Raw genomic sequence first — 20462 nt, forward strand, 5'->3', positions numbered from 1 at the left:
ATTTCAGTAGACTCAAATTCAGGAACTAAAATTCTCAACATGATTAGGCTAAAATCACACTACCATTCTAACCTCTCTTCCTTACCTCCATGCATGCATGCATTTTTTGGACGTAAAAAATAACGGTGGTTGTAGTACTTTTTCTCTGTTTGAAAAAATACTTGCTAAACTGACCATAACTGATGACATTGATGTCAATGGGATTTTTAACTGATACGTTAAACCTCTGTTTAACCTCCGTCTTTTTAACAGAGATAAAGAACAGAGGTTTGAACGGTGGTGTGGCTGAGAAACAATATATTTTACACTCTACACTGTAATAGGATGTCGCTTATGTAAAATTAGGCTCTATTCACACTGCAATATACCTAACTAAGTTTACAAAGGAACCGGACATTAAGATCTGAGAAAAAATAAATGGCAGGTAAGTAGCACCTAGGGCCCCCTGCTTACAAATGATTTTTGCTCTAATAACTGAACAGTTCATTTAAGATTCACATTTAGAAATTCATGGTAATATGACTACAATAGAAGAGATACATAACTCACAAGAGTTTGATTAAACAGTGCTAGATTTTTTTGCCAATCATCTACGCGAGGCTTGATGGGTCCAACATAACGAGAAGATGCAACGGTTGATATGTTAATAGTGCTGTCATCTAGAAGAACCTTAAAATAAAATGAATTATATTATAATTAATATCTATATTAAAACTGCTCTTTCTGATTTACAACACACACAGCACATACACTTTACTTGACACTGTCACAACAGTGCACCCCAACCACCAGTCTGTGGCCCAAGACCGGGCCGTGGAACACCTGGCACCAGGCCACGGCTGGCCTCTGTAATAAAAAAAAATTAAAAATACTCACCTTCCCTGTTCCCCTGCAGAAGTCTTCTCTCCTTTACATAATTTCCATGCTAATGCACTACTCTATTGACAATGAGCGTCATGATGTCATCACATCATGTCTACTGACAATAAAACCATGCATTAATGCGGAAAAGAAGTGAAGGAAGAGAAGACTGTAGAAAAAGAAAAATACTCACCTTTCTGATTCCCCTGCAGCAGAGTTTGGCTGGTAAAGGGGACATTGGAAGCTGTGGGAGGGAGGCATGCTAAAGGAAATGGGACAATATAAGCTAGGTATACCTGGAGTTATGGTGGGACATGCAAATATACATTTTTGGCTATGAAATTATGACACCAAACTGCATCTAACCACCCACCGTACCCTGGAGAAAATGTATGTTTACAGCCAGTGTCTGGGCAAAAGAAGGTTGGGGACAACATTTCCATAGTATTAAAAGGTCTTATTTAAGTGATGCTCAATAGTTGTCTAAAGCCAGTTAATACTATTAAATAATTATAATAATAAAAAAAGTGCCAATTTAAACGCATCATGACACCAGTCCTCCCTTTCTGGTGATGTTCACTTGCCAGCAGCGACAATGTGCAATATACCAAAAATGTGACATGTAGGTATAATACAAGTACTCAATGCAACCAACAGCAAAAACAACCTGTCATGAAGAATAGGGACTGTAGAACTGGGCTTGGCAGGAGACTAGTAAAGTAAAGTGAGTAAAGCCTTGTTTTTAATTTTATTATATTACCTGTATTTTTGAAAAAAGCTAGGAAATCCTGTTTTAATAGTGTACTGCATATCTCACATGGATTAATACCTTTACAATAAAAATCATAATAAATCATAAATCATAATATTTATTTAAATACAGGCGGTCCCCTACTTAAGGACACCCGACTTACAGACAACCCATAGTTACAGACAGACCCCTCTGCCCACTGTGACCTCTGGTGAAGCTCTCTGGATGCTTTAAAATAGTCCCAGATTGCAATAATCAGCTTAAAATTGTCTGCAATGAAGCTTTATTGATAATTCTTGGTCCTATTACAGCAAAAAAATTTGAAACTCCAATTGTCACTGGGGCAAAAAAAAAAAATTGTCGGGAACTACAATGATAAAATATACAGTTTCGACTTACATACAAATTCAACTTAAGAACAAACCTACAGTCCCTATCTTGTATGTAACCCGGGGACTGCCTGTAGTGGCATCTTATTCCACAACACTCTACAGTATGCATATATGTAGGTAATACATTTTTTAAAATGCAAGTATTTTTTTTTTATCAGCCATCTTGTTTGTAACAATGTAATGATTGCTTCTTTTAAACTTGGCTGTTGAACTACCCCATGGACCTACTTATAGACTAAACAAGTGACCTCCAACATCATTTATGAGAAAGAGCTACTAAAATGCTTCCACTTCCAAGGAACCACTATAGTAATTCCTTCATTTTTACTATTTTGTTAAGAATATTTGACTAAGCCTAAATCAATTTACCATCTCTACCCAAAAAGTAGGAGACTTCTGAACCACAGAATCAAGAGAACGTGTTAGGTATTGGATAACTTGATATATCAGTATACATGATTTAGGGGTTTTTTTTTTTTTCATTTTCTATAATGGAATCCCAAAAGTTATTTTTTACATACATTATATAATATACAGGCCAATGCATCTCTAAAAAAGAGTGACTGTCAACCATAAAACTTCATAACCCTAACGTATAGATGAGTTATTGAATTCTAGTATACACCCATCCATTATTACAGTATATCAGAACCACACGTCAAAGGATGGACCCCGCACCTGGATATCATCGGTTCCACCAAGAATGAACACATCTTTAGAATCTCTGTGTGGAATAGTAGTGAATTCAGTAGTTTTCCATGAATCCTCCACCTATATAAAAAATAATGTTAAAAATCTTACTGAAAATAATATGTTTTCAACAGTGTAAATACTTAAATACTTCTAGCTGATAAGTCAAAATTAAGTATTTATGTGTTTTGCAATAGCTGAAACCCACTTGGCAATAGCTTAAATGGTGCATGAGTTCTTGTATTTTTTGTTTGGATCACCATAGTTGAAAGTGTACAGCTCAGATGAGCAATGTAGACCCCCATTGTAACAAATAAATAGGCTAGCAACTAACAAGCCCAACTTCTACCAATATTGGAAAAAATACACATCACTCAATGTTTCGGAGTATACGGGTGCACAAGTAGGTTACGACACCATATATAATGGTATGGCAGAAGAGCATATAAACAGCATTTACGGTATTTGTATAATGTATTTCTTATTTATGTTGCTCAGTTAATCTATCTCTCTCGTGTTACTTAAGCAGGAATTAGAAGCAGATTTTTGAAGCTTTCTGTGGCAATCTGTAATCATATGTCAGATATACAAGGTACTATACATGTACAATCTGCACTTAGCAGGTGAGTCAGCGAATGGATAAAAAAATCACAGCAGGTCAGTTTTCAAAGTTACCTTTTTCAGTATAGTCTCTAATGATGCTTCCCCTGAGGCCTGGCCTGATATATCCTGAATATCCTGGGCATATTCAAATGCATGAATTTCAATCAGCTTTTTTAAGGAGAGTGGGTCTTCTGTGTCCGTCAATGCAGCATTTATGGTTTGTTCCAAGATTGACCAATGTCGGGGCTTCAAAAATGGATTTCTCAGATCTGTTATCACAGGAAGCTGAAATATGAGAAGTTAGCGTTTAGTCATTTTAATCCTTTAGTTTTTTTCAACTCTCTTTTTTATAACATTTTATGTTAAAATATAGAAAAAACTATTGAAAAATTAAACAAAGAATACTACATGACCAAGACGTACGAGTACACACAAAATTCATCCCACACACTGTTGGTGCAGTGCACATAGTTGGTGCAGTATCCTGTTTCACAGACTGACAACAATGCTGCAGATGTGATTCCTTGCATCATGCATACAGTTATTGCTCACGGCATCAAACATCTGAAACACTGTTCTGTTTGTACTGCAGTATATTGTATAAGTGATCACAACCATTAGGGTTCAAGTACCCTTGAGGGGTTAAAATAATAATAAAAAAATAAAAGACTGTTTTAAAAATAATTAAATCGAGGGGGCGTGGCTTGCTGATGGCTGAGTAGGACGGACTGCTGCTGAGCTCCGTTGCCCGCTCGCTATTCCCAACACCGCAGGACACTCTGAACTCACCGGTCTCCTCACATGGGACCCAAAAGGACCGGCTCCAAGAAGCAGGGAGCCCGGGAGCTGCAACAGAGCTCCTTGGAGCAGTTTTTAGGCTTGCACACGCTGCAAGAAGATCCCACGGCCGAATCCAACATGGCGGCGACACGCTCCTCTCAGGAAGCTACCACGCGCCCGACACCAGAAGCGCAGTAGGCTCCTCTCCCCGGCGCCACACCGCCACTGTCGGCAGCATCCTCACTCCACCCCGCTCCCGGGCACATCTCAGGTGAGACCCCCGTTGCCACACAAGGAGCTACACTGGCTATTATACCGGCCACAGACTCACCCACTCTGGAGAAGGACTTTCCCCCGCTGCCATCCAGGGCTGCCCCGCAGGCGGCGGCATCCATGCAGAATCAAGCTGCTACAGGGGGTAGGTCTGCTTCCCAATATGAGGTCCTGGCCACACCAGCATGCCCAGGAACCCCAAGAGTTGACCCCTCAGTGTCTCCTCGCCTGGATTCCTCCCCATCCCTCACCTTCAGCCCCACACAGTCTCCTTCTGCATCCCCATGGCCCGCCACCAGGGGTCACCAGTCTCCTTCACTCTATCAAGCTGCACTTCCTAATAGCCAGGCTTGTAATGAGCAAAATTGGGACTGGCAGACTCATCTTCGCTCTATCCCTACAAAGGGAGATTTGGAAAATTTGCTATTAAAACTAGAAGCGTCTCACAAGAGGGACATGGAAGATATAAAACAAGAAATCCACCATGTGGGTGCTAGGGTGTTCGTGATGGAGGAAGCACAAGATCATACTCAATCTATTCTGGAGGAACATCGTCAAGTCATTATGGAGCAATCCGCGCAGATTTCTGATATCTTAACCCATATCGATGACATTGAGAACAGACACAGGAGAAATAACCTTCGAATTAGGGGCCTCACAGAGGACATTGAACCGTCGCACCTAGATGCTTGGGCGCAAGATTTCTTCTCATCCTTGCTAAAACGTCCGCGGAGTCGCCCCATTGAAATTGACCGCATCCATAGGTCTTTAGGCCCGAAATCTACTGACCCTGCGAGACCTCGCGACATTATATGCCGCATTCATTTCTTTAAAGATAAGGAAGCCATCCTGAAAGGTGCCAGAGACGTAGAACCACTGTCATTCAAGGATCCCCTTTATCCATCCTACCTGACCTGGCTAGGCGCACGCTACAGCTCCGCAAAGCACTCAAACCACTGCTCAATGTGCTACGAGAAAGAAACATCACATACCGCTGGGGGAACCCCTTCCAACTTATAGCCTGTAACGGGGGGAAAACCGAAATTTTCCGCTCATTGGGAGACCTCCCGAATTTCCTGGGCATCTTGGAACTTCCCATGATCTCGCTACCAGACTGGCCCAAACCACCCTCTTTATCTGTCCAACCACCAAGGCCCGAGTGGAAAACGGTGGAGCCTAAACCGAGGAGAGAACCTAAACGCCCGAAGCCTACTCAACACTGAACTTTGACCTGATTTCTCCCTACACATGGGAGAGTTGAACAAGAGGCGCCTGAAGGACTCTTGCAAGACAACTGGTGCTGAAACCCTCCTTGCCTCTACACTTCCATTTATCTGGACTATACAACTACCTTGTCCTGCGGATACACGACTGCCCTCTAGGGCACATTGCCACGAGCGGGCCCTGCTAAGGGCTCCCTTGGTCATTTGCTTCCTTCGCCCCGAGAGGGAAACGTAGCCCTTGTGGCTCGCTTAGCTCGTCCCTTCTGGAGCAACTAGAAATAACGGTGCAGGAGATTTCTACCTGTCACAGTCTTTCTTTCTGTTCCATACTAGGTTACTTTTGTCTGTGTTGTCTATAGTCTTTTGTGTGCTCCTACTACTTTCCCTTTCTCCCTCTCGTGTCCTCCTGCTGGTGCCCTCCACCAGAACATCTTCCCTTTTCAAAGAACCAAGAGATTAGCTGCCAATCATGTCCTCCCTCTCTGTTTGCACTTTTAATGCTAGAGGCCTCAACGCTCCAAACAAAAGAGGCCAAATCCTATACCGAATGCACCGTAAAAAGGTATTGATCGTTCTCTTCCAGGAAACGCACTTTAGCGCCCTAAATTTACCGAAATGCCCCACCTCATATTACTCAGTCTGGCACCATGGCCCAAATCCAACTCGTAAAGCAGGGGGGGTATCCATAGCCTTGCATAAAACTTTCCAGCACACCCTTCTTGACTCCAAAACAGACCAGATTCCTTTTTATAAAAGTTTCCTTTGCAAATAGAATTTATACAATCGCTAATGTGTACTTTCCCAACCGGGGTCAAGTCGATTTTGGCATCCGAACGCTCCGGGAACTTGCAGAATTTGCAGACGGTTCCCAGATTGTGCTAGGAGGAGACTTCAATCTTGCCTTTGATCCTCACCAAGATACAACGACTGGTAAGTCTTCCGTCTCATCCGTACAGTTGCGTAGATTAAGGAGATCACTTAGGGATATGCAATTAGTGGATTTATGGAGAATTCTTCATCCGGGGGTAAAAGATTACACATTCCACTCTGCAGCTCACAATAGCTACCATAGACTAGATCACCTTTTCATTTCACACCACCTTTTGGATCTAGGACAACATTGCTCGATCGATGGCTTTCTATGGTCCGATCATGCTCCAGTCATGGGGTCTCTTACATTGGTGGCTCAACCCCCAAGACAATTTGCATGGCGGCTAAATGACAGTTTATTAAGTGACGCCCTATGCATATCAGATATAAAGGCGGCCATACAGTCCTTTCCCCTACAACATACTATAGATTCCTCTAACACCACACTCAAATGGGAAGGCCTAAAATTTGATATAAAAGGTATCCTGATGAACCATGGTTCACGCCTAAAAAAAAAACGCACACTCAAACTTAAATCCCTTTTGACAGAGTTGGGTAGGCTGGAAGACACTAATAAAGCTTCCCCTTCCGACCTGGTCAAAGCAAATTTATCTACTATCCGCCAACAAATCTTGTCAATTTTAGACCAAAAAACCCAATGTGCGCGTGACCGCATGCGAAGGGCTTCTACGAGTACGGGGACAAGTGCGGAACCTGGCTAGCCAGAGCCCTGCACCCCAGAATGGCACGCCCCCATATTCTCTCTATCGATTCCCCCCTCAAAGGAAAGGTATACTCACCCTCCGACATAACAGAAGAGTTTCGCTTATTCTACGAACGCCTATATAACATAAAAGATAATACAAGCGACTTACCGCGATCTTCCCCTAGGGAAATTATGGAATATCTTGACCAGCACGCCCCCCCTCCTATACCCATCGAGGCGAGAGGCGCGCTTGAAGAGGACTTTACAGAACATGAAATCCACCGAGTTCTCAAGGATATTAAGTCTGGGAAAAGCCCGGGACCAGATGGTCTCACTCCACGCTTTTTTAAACTATTTGGAGAAGATTTAACACCCATGCTCCTACAGACTTTTAATGCAGTGGCGGGGGGAACTCCCTTTCAGGCACAGACGCTACAGGCCACCATCACCGTATTGCCCAAACCTGGCAAGCCTTTAACCTCTTGCGGGGATTATAGACCTATATCATTACTGAATATAGATGTTAAATTATATGCCAAAATGTTGGCACTCCGCCTCCAACCTCTCATCCCGAACCTTATACATAGAGATCAGGTGGGGTTTGTGCCTGGGAGGGAGGCACGGGATAATACAGCCAAAACAATCTCCATGATAGCGAATGCCCAACGTAAATCCACCCCCATATGCCTTCTTTCTGTGGACGCCGAGAAGGCGTTCGATAGGGTCCACTGGCTATATTTGGAGGTGGTCCTCCGAAAGATAGGCATCGGCCCAAAGATGTTACAGGGTATCATGGCACTTTACCACAATCCCACAGCGCAGGTGCGAGTTAACAGCTCTCTATCAGACCCCTTCCTCATCGCCAATGGGACAAGACAGGGGTGCCCTCTTTCCCCTTTCTTGTATCTATTGGCGATGGAACCACTGGCAAACGCCATAAGATCAAACCCTGACATCACAGGTCTGAAAATGGGACAGCGGACTGTAAGCTCTCCCTGTTTGCGGATGACCTTCTTTTATACGTAACATCCCCGACAACATCACTACCCTCTCTATTAAAGGAATTCCGAATTTACGGCTCTTTGAGCAACTTTAAGGTCAATACACATAAGTCTGAAATGCTTAACATCACCATACCCCAATGCGAACAGATACACTTGGAATCCACTTTTCCATTTAAATGGGCCAGATCCGCCATACGCTATCTGGGAACAAATATATCCTCAGACTTAAGTCATTTATTCAATCTAAACTACACACCACTATTAAAGACTATTGAGAAGGATCTGGAAAAATGGTCCAAACTAACGGTATCATGGTTCGGTAGAATTAATATACTAAAAATGGACATACTGCCAAGACTCTTGTACTTGTTTCAGACCATTCCCATTCCCTTACCGAGATCCTTCTTTGACCAACTTAGACGAATGTCACAAGCCTTTGTCTGGCACTCCTCAAGGCCGCGCATCAGACAATCTATACTAAGCCTCAACAAATTAGACGGGGGCACCGGACTACCTGATTTCCGCTCTTACCATAGGGCCTCCATCGCCACATTCATACTGGACTTATTCCACAGACGCACCTCCAAACTATGGGTTGAAATAGAGCTAGAGTTAAATCACGCGCAGGCCCTTGGAGCTTTCTGGTGGTCTCCAAGCACATCAATACGAAATATCACTGTCTCCCCCCTAATAACGCTCCTACTTAAATCTTGGCGTAAATTTGTGCGACTTACTAATCTGATTACAGTATCAGGCCCCCTTACTCCGCTCATCGGCAATCCTGACCTACCAGACTTACAAAATGCTCCCTCAGATCCACAAGCCCCACTACCCAGGGTGCGTAGTGTAGTTAATGAGCAGGGAATCCGCGCCATGACCGATGTGACATCAGCTCTCGGCCTAGCGTCCTCCAGATGGTTACAATTTTTTCAGGTTCGCAAATTTGTCAACACCCTGGGCCCATCTGCACTCTCCACCACCCTCACCCCATTTGAAGAATTATGTATGGACTCCTCCCCTCCTATCCACACGATCTCCTTGGTCTATGCTATGCTGGTGCGGGGAGGTGCGGGGGATGAACTACCGTCGTTTACTGCTTCATGGGAGAGGGACCTCAATAAGTCTTTCTCACTTGAACAGTGGCAAAAAGCACTTATCTTAACCCACAAGGCTTCAGTCTCCTGCCGCCTACAGGAACTAAATTACAAAATTGTATCTCAATGGTACAGAACACCTGCAAAACTACATAAAATGTTCCCCCTCTGTGCTGGCGCTGTGGAGAATCGGAGGGCAACATGCTACACTTATGGTGGGATTGCCCTCCGATTCATAAACTTTGGAGGGAAATCTTCCATCTGTACAAAGACATATGTCCACCAGGCATAGATCTGTCACCTGAGTTGGCCCTTCTTTCTATGATTCCAGGGACTATCTCCAAATTCAAAAAAAGCCTACTTCGTCACTTTTTGGTGGCAGCTAGGCAGATAATCCCAAGGCTATGGAGGTCCCCCAACCCGCCTACTAAAACTCAGTGGGTGGAAGCACTCAATACAATCCTACACATGGAGGAATTAAAGGCTAGTGATGAGGGTAAACACGACAATTTTTATAAAACATGGAATCCCTGGATCTCCTTTAGATCCCAAACGGCCATGGAAGCCTGGCTACAGGCTAGTGATCTAGCACCCTAAAACTCTATTCCTAGATATAAGGCAGCCCCTTACCCCCCTCCTCCCCCCCTGCCTTTCCACCCACACCACTCTCTATCCTACCCTTCGTGTTGTCTTGCGTCTCTGTGTTGTTTGTGCATGTTAATCGAGTTTTTGTTCATGGTCCCTTTTGTTCTGGACCACCATAGATTTTTCCTTTTGTTATTTTTCTGTTCCAATTTATTCAATCTCATTTTGCACTCAATTCTGTCATTCTAAGCATTCAACTTAATGATGCCTATACTTTCGAAATGCCTGTCACAATTTATTACACTTGTTAATGTGCAAATTACATAAATAAAACGTTATTGAACCATAAAAATAATTAAATCATAAACATATTAGGTATTTCACCATCCCAAAATCTCTGATATATCAAGATATAAAAACAATTACCGTATATACTCGAGTATAAGCCGACCCGAGTATAAGCCGAGACCCCTAATTTTACCACCAAAAACTGGGAAAACCCATTGACTTGAGTATAAGCCGAGGGTGGGAAATGGATTTGTCACAACCCCCCCCCAGTATATAGCCAGCCAGCCCCCTATAGTATACAGCCTGCCCCCAGTAGTATAAAGCCACCACAGCCTGCCCCCAGTAGTATACAGCCCAGCCCAGCCTGCCCCTAGTAGTATACAACCACCCCAGCCTGCCCCCAGTAGTATACAGCCATCCCAGCCTGCCCCCAGTAGTACACAGCCACCCCAGCCTGCCCGCAGTAGTATACAGCCTGCCCCCAGTAGTATACAGCCTGACCCCAGTAGTATACAGCACTGCCCAGCCTGCCCCCAGTAGTATACAGCACTGCCCAGCCTGCCCCCAGTAGTATACAGCACTGCCCAGCCTGCCCCCAGTAGTATACAGCACTGCCCAGCTTTCCCCCAGTAGTATACAGCACTGCCCAGCTTGCCCCCAGTAGTATACAGCACTGCCCAGCCTGCCCCCAGTAGTATACAGCACTGCCCAGCTTGCCCCCAGTAGTATACAGCACTGCCCAGCCTGCCCCCAGTAGTATATAGCACTGCCCAGCCTGCCCCCAGTAGTATACAGCCACCCCAGCATGCCCCCAGTAGTATACAACCCAGTCTGCCCCCAGTAGTATACAGCCCAGCCCAGCCTGCCCCCAGTAGTATACAGCCACCCCAGCCTGCCCCCAGTAGTATACAGCCCAGCCTGCCCCCAGTAGTATACAGCCCAGCCTGCCCCCAGTAGTATACAGCCACCCCAGCCTGCCCCCAGTAGTATACAACCCAGCCCAGCCTGCCCCCAGTTGTATACAGCCCAGCCCAGCATTAAATAAAAATAATAAACTTACATACTCACCCTCCGGTGGCCCTGATCTGCAGCGCTGCTCCCCCGATGTCCGCGCGGGTCCTCTTCTGGCTTCCGCGCCCGTCTTCTGTACATCACGCTGGGCGGAAGAGAGCAATGGCGGCGCCCAGCGCAATGTACAGAATACAGTAGACGGGTGCGCAAGCCAGAAGAGGACCCGTACGGACATCGGGGGAGCAGCGCTGCACATCGGGGCCACCGGAGGGTGAGTATATAAGTTTATTTATTTTTTAAGTATTTTTTAAGATACACTTACACTTGTGACTCATGTATAAGCCAAGGGGACGTTTTTCAGCACATTTTTTGTGCTGAAAAACTCGGCTTATACACGAGTATATACGGAATTCCTCCTTGAACCCATTACTGAAAATAAGGCCTTAACCCCTTCCCGACGCGCGCCGTACTAGTACGGCGCGCGCCGGGTCCCGGTGCATGGAGAGGGCTCGCGGGCCGAGCCCTCTCCATAGCCGGTAAGTCTTTGCTGCATATTGCAGCAAAGGCTTACCGGTAACACCGCTTTCACCGCGATCGCTTCCGGCAATGCTGCCGGAGGCTTCAAAAAGATGGCGCCGCATGGGCGCCGCCATCTTGGCGCGGATCTCCGCTCCCCGATGAAGTCACGGGGAGCGGTGATCCGTTGCCATGACAGCATCGGGCCTCACGAAGGCCCGAAGCTGTCTTGTTTTAACCTATTCATTACAATGTGCTATCAGCACATTGTAATGAATGAGGAGTAAAATCCCCATATACTGCCATATTGCAGTATGGCAGTATATGGTAGGATCGATCAGACAACCTAGGGTTAAAGTACCCTAGGGAGTCTGAAAAATAGTTAAAGTAAAAGTAAAAAAAAGTTTAAAAAAAAAAAATTATATTAAAAAAACCTAAAAATTCAAATCACCCCCCTTTCCCTAGAACTGATATTAATATTAATAAACAGTAAAAATCATAAACACATTAGGTATCACCGCGTCCGAAAATGTCCGATCTATCAAAATATTATAACGGTTTTTCACTGCGTTTAACCCCGTAACGGAAAATAGCGTCCAAAGTCAAAAATGACATTTTTTTGCCATTTTGGAAAATATAAAAAAATTAATAAAAAGTGATCAAAAGGTAGCACAGTCCTAACAATGATAGCAATGAAAACGCCATCAAAAGTCGCAAAAAATGACACCACCCACAGCTTCGTACACCAAAGTATGAAAAAGTTATTAGCGCCAGAAGATGGCAAAATCAAAAAAATAATTTTTGTACAGGAGGTTTTAATTTTTTTAAATGTATGAAAACATTATAAAACCTGTACAAATGTGGTATCCCTGTGATCGTAGCAACCCAAAGAATAAAGTAGACATGTCATTTGGGACGCAGAGTGAAAGCTGTGAAATCCAAGCCCACAAGAAAACGTCGCAAATGTGTTTTTTCACCATTTTCACTGCATTTGGAATTTTTTTCCCGCTTCCCAGTATGCGCCATGGAATATTAAATACCGTCACTACGAAGTGCAATTTGTTACGCAGAAAATAAGCCATAACAGAGCTCTTTATGTGGAAAAATAAAAAAGTTATAGATTTTTGAAGGTGGGGTGTGAAAAATGGAAGTGAAAAAACTAAAAAAGGCCAAGTCGTTAAGGGGTTAATGTCTGAGTTAACACTTTTTTGACATTTTGCCTCCAACAAAAAATTCTTTTTAATTTTAAAATTTTAAAAAAAGTGTACAACAAAAAGTTGTACATTTGTACAAAATAAATATAGACATTATGCCTACATGTCTGCACTAATAAAATATTACAGTGTATATCCTGTACAGTTATTACTGTAGTAAAAATAAAATATAGTATTGCTGCATTAGTATTGATCTGCAAATAAAAGTAACATCATTTTATATCATAAGTGAAAACCGTAAAAAAGGGAACAAAGGAAAACTATGGAGGGATTTTTTTTTTTTTACCCTGCATATTTTTTCTGCTATTTCTTAATACTGTATATTATGAAACAATAATATACTACAAGTTATCAAAAAAAGCCATCAAGAAATTTATGGCTCTTTAAAGGTGGAGAGGAAAAATTTAAAGCAAAAAAAAGTAGCCTCTTTCTTACTAAATGAAAAAATCATCACAAATGAGACCATTTACTGTATTTGACCACTTATATTTTATATGTTAGATACACACAATACTAAATTGCTTACCTTTTCCTTCATCTTTTCCACTTTCTCTTTGAGACAGGGCACTACATTATTTGGGGGAAGTCCTTTTTCTAGCTGATTAACAAATTTGGCATACTTCAGAACTGTTGCATTAAGTTGCTCTGGATCCAATGCTTCAAATATGGCCTGTACAGTACAGAAAATATTATTTTGATCTAAGAGTACTGGTAGCACCCGACTTATAGACGACCCATAGTCACACATGGATCTCTTTGCCCACAGGGACTTCTATTGAAGTTCTGGTGATGTTGGTAAAATACTGAAGTTTAGTCACAAATGGTAATAGTCAACATAAGAGTTATCAAAGGTATTAGCAATGAAGCTTTATTGACAATCCTTGTTCCTATAACTTATAGATTATACCAACTAACATACAAATTCAAATTAAGAAGAAACCTATAGAACCTATCTTGTACATAAGCTCGGGACTGCCTATACTTTTTATTCAGTAACTTGACCTCTAGCCCAAGTTCAGAGTCTTACCTGCATCCAATCAGATTGCAGCACATCCCACTCTGTCATTGAATCCCATAAAAGTTGCTTTAGTTTTAATTCTGCACTTACTTCTTCCAACTCATCAAACTTTGTCACTTCAACCTAAAAAACATTGAAACATTTACATTTAACATTATGCAGCACCTTTTGCATGTTAAATACATCCTAGATTTTAATATATTTTAGTCAGGATGAGTATAAATTGATTTGTCTAAAACCATTGAAGGAGTGAGGCAGCACGTTACATAGAAAAGTGTTAGGAAGTGGACACTAGGTTAAAAAAGAGTTGAACTGTGTTTTGATGCAACAGATTGGTAAGAAATTAAGAGTTATGCAACATGCACAAGAAGATTTGGAACTTCGGTTTCCATGTCCTTGTGTGTGAGCCAGCTGCCCCATCCAAAACTTATGCAACAGGTCTTATTTCTGGCCAAATTTACAGCTCAGCCAGTCTTCACTTCTTTGAAGACTGGCACATGAAACGACTTTACCCTCTGATGAGACATTCAAATATTTAATTTAAAGTAAGAAGGCAGTTCTGTTCTCAATGTAGTGGTCTGAATAGGAAAATAGATGCTTTGGCTCTGTTCAGACACTACGCTGGCTGCTCGTTATTCTATTCTCTGTTCACGAGCTGCTTAAAACAGCTATGGTGTGTATGGTGGTTGTATCTCATAAATAAACATTATGCAGATGTTATCCATTGTTAACGGACTACATGCTTGGGTTGGCCACTTTATGTCATGTTTTTTATAATAGCGCTAGATCTTTCTCCTTCTTCATATACCTTTCCTCTGGTGTACCCCTATTATGTTTTTATTGTATTTTTGAATAAAGCATTGATGATTTTTAAAAAGAGGACACTGGAAATCTTTCCTTTTTTACCATTTCATTTTATATACTTGTACAACTAAATGGAACTAAGAATGTTTATTATAAAAGAAGATTGGTAATTAGAAATAAAAAGAATATGGGAACTGACATTAAAGGGAACCTGTCACCAGGAGACCCATTTTTAGCACTCCCCCAGTCCACACAGAGCATAGTACATACACTGCCAAAGTGTTTTTGTATTGGTTTTACAGAAAAAAATATATGTTATATTGTACCTTTCATTAGCATCTGCTGTGTGACTAGGCAGTTGCCTATTGGGAGGGACTGGAAAGGAGCGGTTCCCCCCCACCACCCTTGGGGAACAGCTTCTCCATGTGACCTTTTCAAATATATGAAAACACCCATCACTGGGCTTAGCAACGCCCCCTGTTCCTCTACAGCCAATCCCGAGTGTGGGGAGTTATTCATATATTTGAAAAGGTCACATGTTTCCCAAGGGTGGGGGGGACTGCTCCTTTCCAGCCCCTCCCAATTGGCAACTGCCTAGTCACACAGCAGATGCTAATGAAAGGTACAATATAACATATCTTTTTTTCTGTAAAACCAATTTTTAATACAAAAACACTTTGGCAGTGTATGTACTATGCTCTATGGGGACTGGGGGAGTGTTAAAAATGGGTCTCCTGGTGACAGGTTCCCTTTAAGTGAAAATGTGAATGACAGGTTCCCTTTTATGTTCTGGGAGGTAGATTGGTCATGGACAGTTAGTATTACAAGTCCCTCCATATCCTTACATTTCATGGACAGGAATGGCTTGCTGATGAGGTAAAAGACAATTTTGAACCATGGACCATTCTCTGCGGCTACTTATTCCATAAATAAAATACAACTTATTCCAACCTTCAAAGTAGAAATGTTCCCCTCTAGCATATTATGAGCACAATGTCACCCACAGATCTTTGTAACTGAAATGAGGGTGGAATTACTCCACTTTTAGATATACCATATATACTCGGGTATGAGCCAAGTTTTTCAGCACAAAATTTGTGCTGAAAAATCCTAACTCGGCTTATACTCAAGTCTATAAAAAAATTAACACTGTACTCATCTTTCCAATGCCCCCGTAGGGTGCCTCTTCAGCTCCTCTTTGGGTCACTCCACTCCTGTTCAGGTCCCATCGCGATGCTGCCAGCTCGCAAACAATGAGGTCAGCAAGCGGCTGACGTCATTCTGTGTGCCAGCCGAGTGGGAGGATCAGAAGAGGAGGGTAACGAGCCGAAGAGGAGCCGAAGAAAACTGATGGACCAGAGGAGGACCCAAAGCAAGAAGAGGACCTACGGCTGGCATCGGAAAGATGAGTACAGTCCTAATTTTTTTTTACTACAGGGGTGCTGGCTGGCTATAATACTACAAGGGGCAGGCTATGTACTAGGAGGCTGGCAGGCTATATACAACGGGGGCTGGCAGGCTATATACTACAAGGGGCTGGCAGGGTATATACTAGGGGGCTGGGAGGCTATATAGTACAGGGGGCTGGCAGGCTATATACTACAGGGGCTGGCAGGCAATATACTGGGGTTGCTGTGACCAATGCATTTCCCACCCTCGGCTTACGTTCGAGTCAATAGGTTTTCCCAGTTTTTTGTGTTAAAATTAGGTACCTCAGCTTATACTCTGGTCGGCTTATACTCGAGCATATATGGTAATATAATAAAGTAAAATGTTATTTATCCAAGATACCAGTATTTTTAGAGAATAAATGATAAATGCTTAGTTCATCTGTCATCAAAAATCAGCTATCGGTTGGCCTAGGTTTGGTGTATAAACGTCTTTATCTAAGTACTGTTGTACCTTTTAAGTGTTTTTTTTTTCAATTCTCTTTTTATTTATTTTCCAAAAAGAAGAACAATACAGACAAAGCAGATTACAATGAGCTCTAAACATATAGATAAGTCCGTTAACATATAACCACTTTTGGGGTTAGGGGAGGGGAGGGAGGGAAGTCCAAAGGAAAAATGTGCACTTGCAGGGAGGGAATGAGTGTGTTTAGTATACTGATCCCATTAGTGTGCTGGTCCATGGGTTTAATGAAGTGGAGGTGGATGGGACTACTAGTTTAGTGTCCTGACGCTGGACCCAGACCATTTCCTGCTTCTCCCATAGGGGTTGGGGTGGAAATGTGGTTGTAAGTGTGCCAGGGTTTCCAAGCCTTTTTATATTGTTCATGTGTGCGGGATGCCCAGCTGGATAACTCCTCAAGGTGGCATATCTAAGGCACTTTGTTTTCCTACAGTGATATCGATGGGGCTGTCTGCTGCATCCAGCATAGGAGTATCGGGGCCTTTGTTGCTGCCAACAAATGGGTCGACAAGTCTGTGCATGACAGTTTGGCCCCCCCTTGTGTTAACCCTAATGAGCGAGAATTAAATTTGAAATGTTGGGGAGCAAATGGTTCTAATTTCGCTTTGTATTTCTCTCCAAAACATGGTGATGTGGGAACATGACTACCATACATGGGTGTAAATGCCCAGGTCTTTTCACATCTCCAGCAGGCTCCAGTTGGGTGGAGGCCACAGTGAAACAGAGCTTCTGGCGTCTTGTACAACCAAGCCAGTAGCTAATAATGGTTTTCCCGGAGTCGCACACATCGAGAGAAACCATAGAAGTGCTTTAAAATCCATGTATTCTGTTTATCTGTTAAGTTGAGTCCCAGCTCCTTCTCCCACACTTCTATTTATAGGGGTGGAGAGGGGGACTTGGAGTTCAATAACCTTTTAAGTGTTTTTAATGTCTTGTTTTGTGTGATGGTCTAATGTGGTTTATGGAATAAAGTTGTTGTACCACTTGCCTATACACACTCCCTGTGTTCTTTTCAATTTCTGTACACTGCTTTTATGTATTGTCTATAAGAAAGAATTTTTCATATATTCCACAATATTGGGCTGTGCAGATCTTGGTCTTTGTATTCGAATCAAATGTCACCTAAACCCTACACTCTTATTACCTAAGCAGAAAAAATCCGGTAAAACTAAATGCAACATTTTACACAATAAATGCTACAAAGATTGGTTAATTTTACATGAAGAAAGCACAATTATATTTGTTACACTGTGTCAATTTTTTGTAAATCTAAGAAAATTTAGCATATAAAAATTCAAAACGACAAATTAATAGAAATAAATATTTATAGCATTACCTTGAAATTCTTCTGATATGTTTTATATTGAAATGCTCGTTTTTGTAACTCATCTATGATGGTCTGCAAGTCAGCCAGACTTTGTCTAATTTTTGTCTGATCAGCACCAATATCGAGAATCTGTGGATCCTGCAAAATAAGTTATGTACATCAACCTCTGTAGTAAATACGCAAACACATTTCTATGGAAATTCTATTTCTATTTAGAAAGGCTGGACAAATGTTGCTTGTATGAGTTGAAATAGATATATAGCCAAAATTACGGTGCCTTCTAGAAAGATTAACTGCGTCAGTCTGTAAAATATACCTGAGATTGCTGCTTGACATCCTTTACATCCTTGTTCAACTCTGCAATGTCTTTGTCCAAGGATCGACAGAATTTCTCTATGCTGCTATCTCTCTCACCTACAGACTTGTCAATAGCATTTCGGACAGCCAATATTGAAGGCTTTAGAGTAGCAAAGACTGCAAAATCCTCTGGAGGTGTTGGCACATTATAACTGTCAATAAGCTGATACATCTGTGCCACCACATTGGACTCTTCTTCAAGAACATCAATCTAAAAGTGAATTGTAAATCATTTATAAATCTTAATATTAAATCCATTCAAAATATTAATAGATTAAACAACAGTACTATAGACATTCGCCTTATGCCAATAATCTATTACTGCTGGCATTAGGAATATCATGCTCTTAGGAAAACTTCAGTGAACAGCATTATGATCTGCTGTTATACAAAAGTGTAATGTGATTTATAATATACCCTTGTTATTTCTCTCCATTATACCATTTCTGAGAAAATCCAAATTTAATCTGTATGATAATGGGTCAGTTGGTGCATCCAGGGCATATCCTCAGAACCCACATGTCAGAATTTCAAAGAGGTTTTTGCCTTTTAATAACTCTGGTGCAGAATTGTGCACCCAAATGAAATCTACGCAGGTTTGCCCTGCCTTAGATCTTTGCTATAACCTGTCCCAACCACAGCCCCCCCTGTGCCCTGCGCCCATCATGTCCACTTTTCTAAAAATTGGCAAGGGCGTAGTGGGACAAGACCAAATTTTAACATACCCTCGACTTATAGCAATGCAGGAATAACAAACCAGGCCAATGCCAGTATTTATTTCCAAATTATATGTGTCCATTTTTGAGGGATACCAAGTGAAAAACAAAGTGTCATGTCCATCTTTGCCACAACTTCAGTGGTGGAATTACCATTACTGCTACAGAAAAGAAGAGTCTGTTTCTGGATCTATAAATTGGAAGCAATAAATCGCCTCAGCATTGTGAGTAAAAAACTGTTGTGTGAACATAGTTCCATCAGGGTTTTTACATAGATTTGCTTTTATGTCTCTGTATCATATGATTATATTTTACTTTCAATCTATGTGATGCATGATAGGAAGTTGCAACTTCAAAATAATTTTTTTACTTACTCGTTCCTGAATTTCATCCAAGAATACTAAAGTATTCACATAATCCAAAGTAGTGGTGGGATAAAATTCAAGTTTAAATTGGGCATCTTGGGCCTCAGCTATGATTGCATCCATCTTCTTTTTAGCAAGAACTGGTAAGATTTCATTTATTGCCTATAAAGTGAAATACAAACATAAAACATTATCTATATACTGCATATACAATTCCAACTACAGTCAGCCCATCCATCTCACAACTGTGATATCATAGCCAGTTAGGGTTACGCCTCAAAGGGCAATGTAAGAGCAGTGATTGAATTTCATAATTGCATGTTATATTGCTGAAGTTACAACATTGCTCTGCCATCTGATATACAGTGGGTAGAAAAAGTATACAGACCCCTTTAATTTTTTCACTATTTCTTTCACTGCATCCAATAGGTAAGTGAAAAAAAAGTATTTTTTTTTTGTTTATTAACGTACCCCATCTTGACAGGAAAAAAATGAAATGTAGATATTTTTGCTAACTTTGCTGTAACACTCATATTTAACTCACATGCTGTCCATTTCCTTCTGATCCTTATTGAGATGGTTCTATTTGTTCATTGCAGTCCAGCTGTGTTTAATTAAACTTATTGGACTTGATTAGGAAAGGCACACACACATCTACATCATCACAGTTCACAGTGCATGTTAGAGCACATAAGAATAATAAGGTCAAAGGAACTGCCCAAGGAGCTCAAAGACAGAATTGTGGCAACGCACAGATCTGGCCAAGCTTGAAAAAGTATTTCTGCAGCACTCAAGATTCCTAAGAGCACAGGGGCTTCCATAATCCTTAAATGAAAGAAGTTTGGGACAACTTTTCTCAACCTGACCATCCTGCCAAACTAAGCAATAGTGGGAGAAGAGGCTTAGTGAGAGAGGTAAAGAAGAACCCCAAGATCACTGCTGCTGAGCTCCAGAAACACAGTAGGGTAATGGGAGAAAGTTCCACAAAGTCAACTATCACTTCAGCCCTCTACCAGTCAGGGCTTTATGTCAGAGTGTGCCGACAAAAGCCTCTTCTCAGTGCTAGACATATGAAAGTCCACAGTTTGCAAAAAAACACATGA

At 41.9% G+C, this 20462-nt stretch overlaps 1 protein-coding gene across 1 annotated transcript in view; it reads right to left on the bottom strand.

Annotated features, from left to right (window-relative positions):
• The window catches only part of DNAH6 (dynein axonemal heavy chain 6), a 192235-nt gene that overhangs the window by 153473 nt on the left and 18300 nt on the right, over positions 1-20462 (bottom strand). The window contains exons 14-21 of the mRNA XM_072115444.1: positions 19369-19521; positions 18238-18489; positions 17931-18059; positions 13889-14002; positions 13388-13531; positions 3370-3582; positions 2683-2775; positions 550-669 (exon numbers count right to left, since the gene is read on the bottom strand). Of these exons, the coding sequence (XP_071971545.1) occupies positions 550-669; positions 2683-2775; positions 3370-3582; positions 13388-13531; positions 13889-14002; positions 17931-18059; positions 18238-18489; positions 19369-19521 (1218 nt within the window). The remainder of the gene's footprint in view (positions 1-549; positions 670-2682; positions 2776-3369; positions 3583-13387; positions 13532-13888; positions 14003-17930; positions 18060-18237; positions 18490-19368; positions 19522-20462) is intronic.

Source organism: Engystomops pustulosus, chromosome 1 (assembly GCF_040894005.1).
Source record: "Engystomops pustulosus chromosome 1, aEngPut4.maternal, whole genome shotgun sequence".
Taxonomy (NCBI): domain Eukaryota; kingdom Metazoa; phylum Chordata; class Amphibia; order Anura; family Leptodactylidae; genus Engystomops; species Engystomops pustulosus.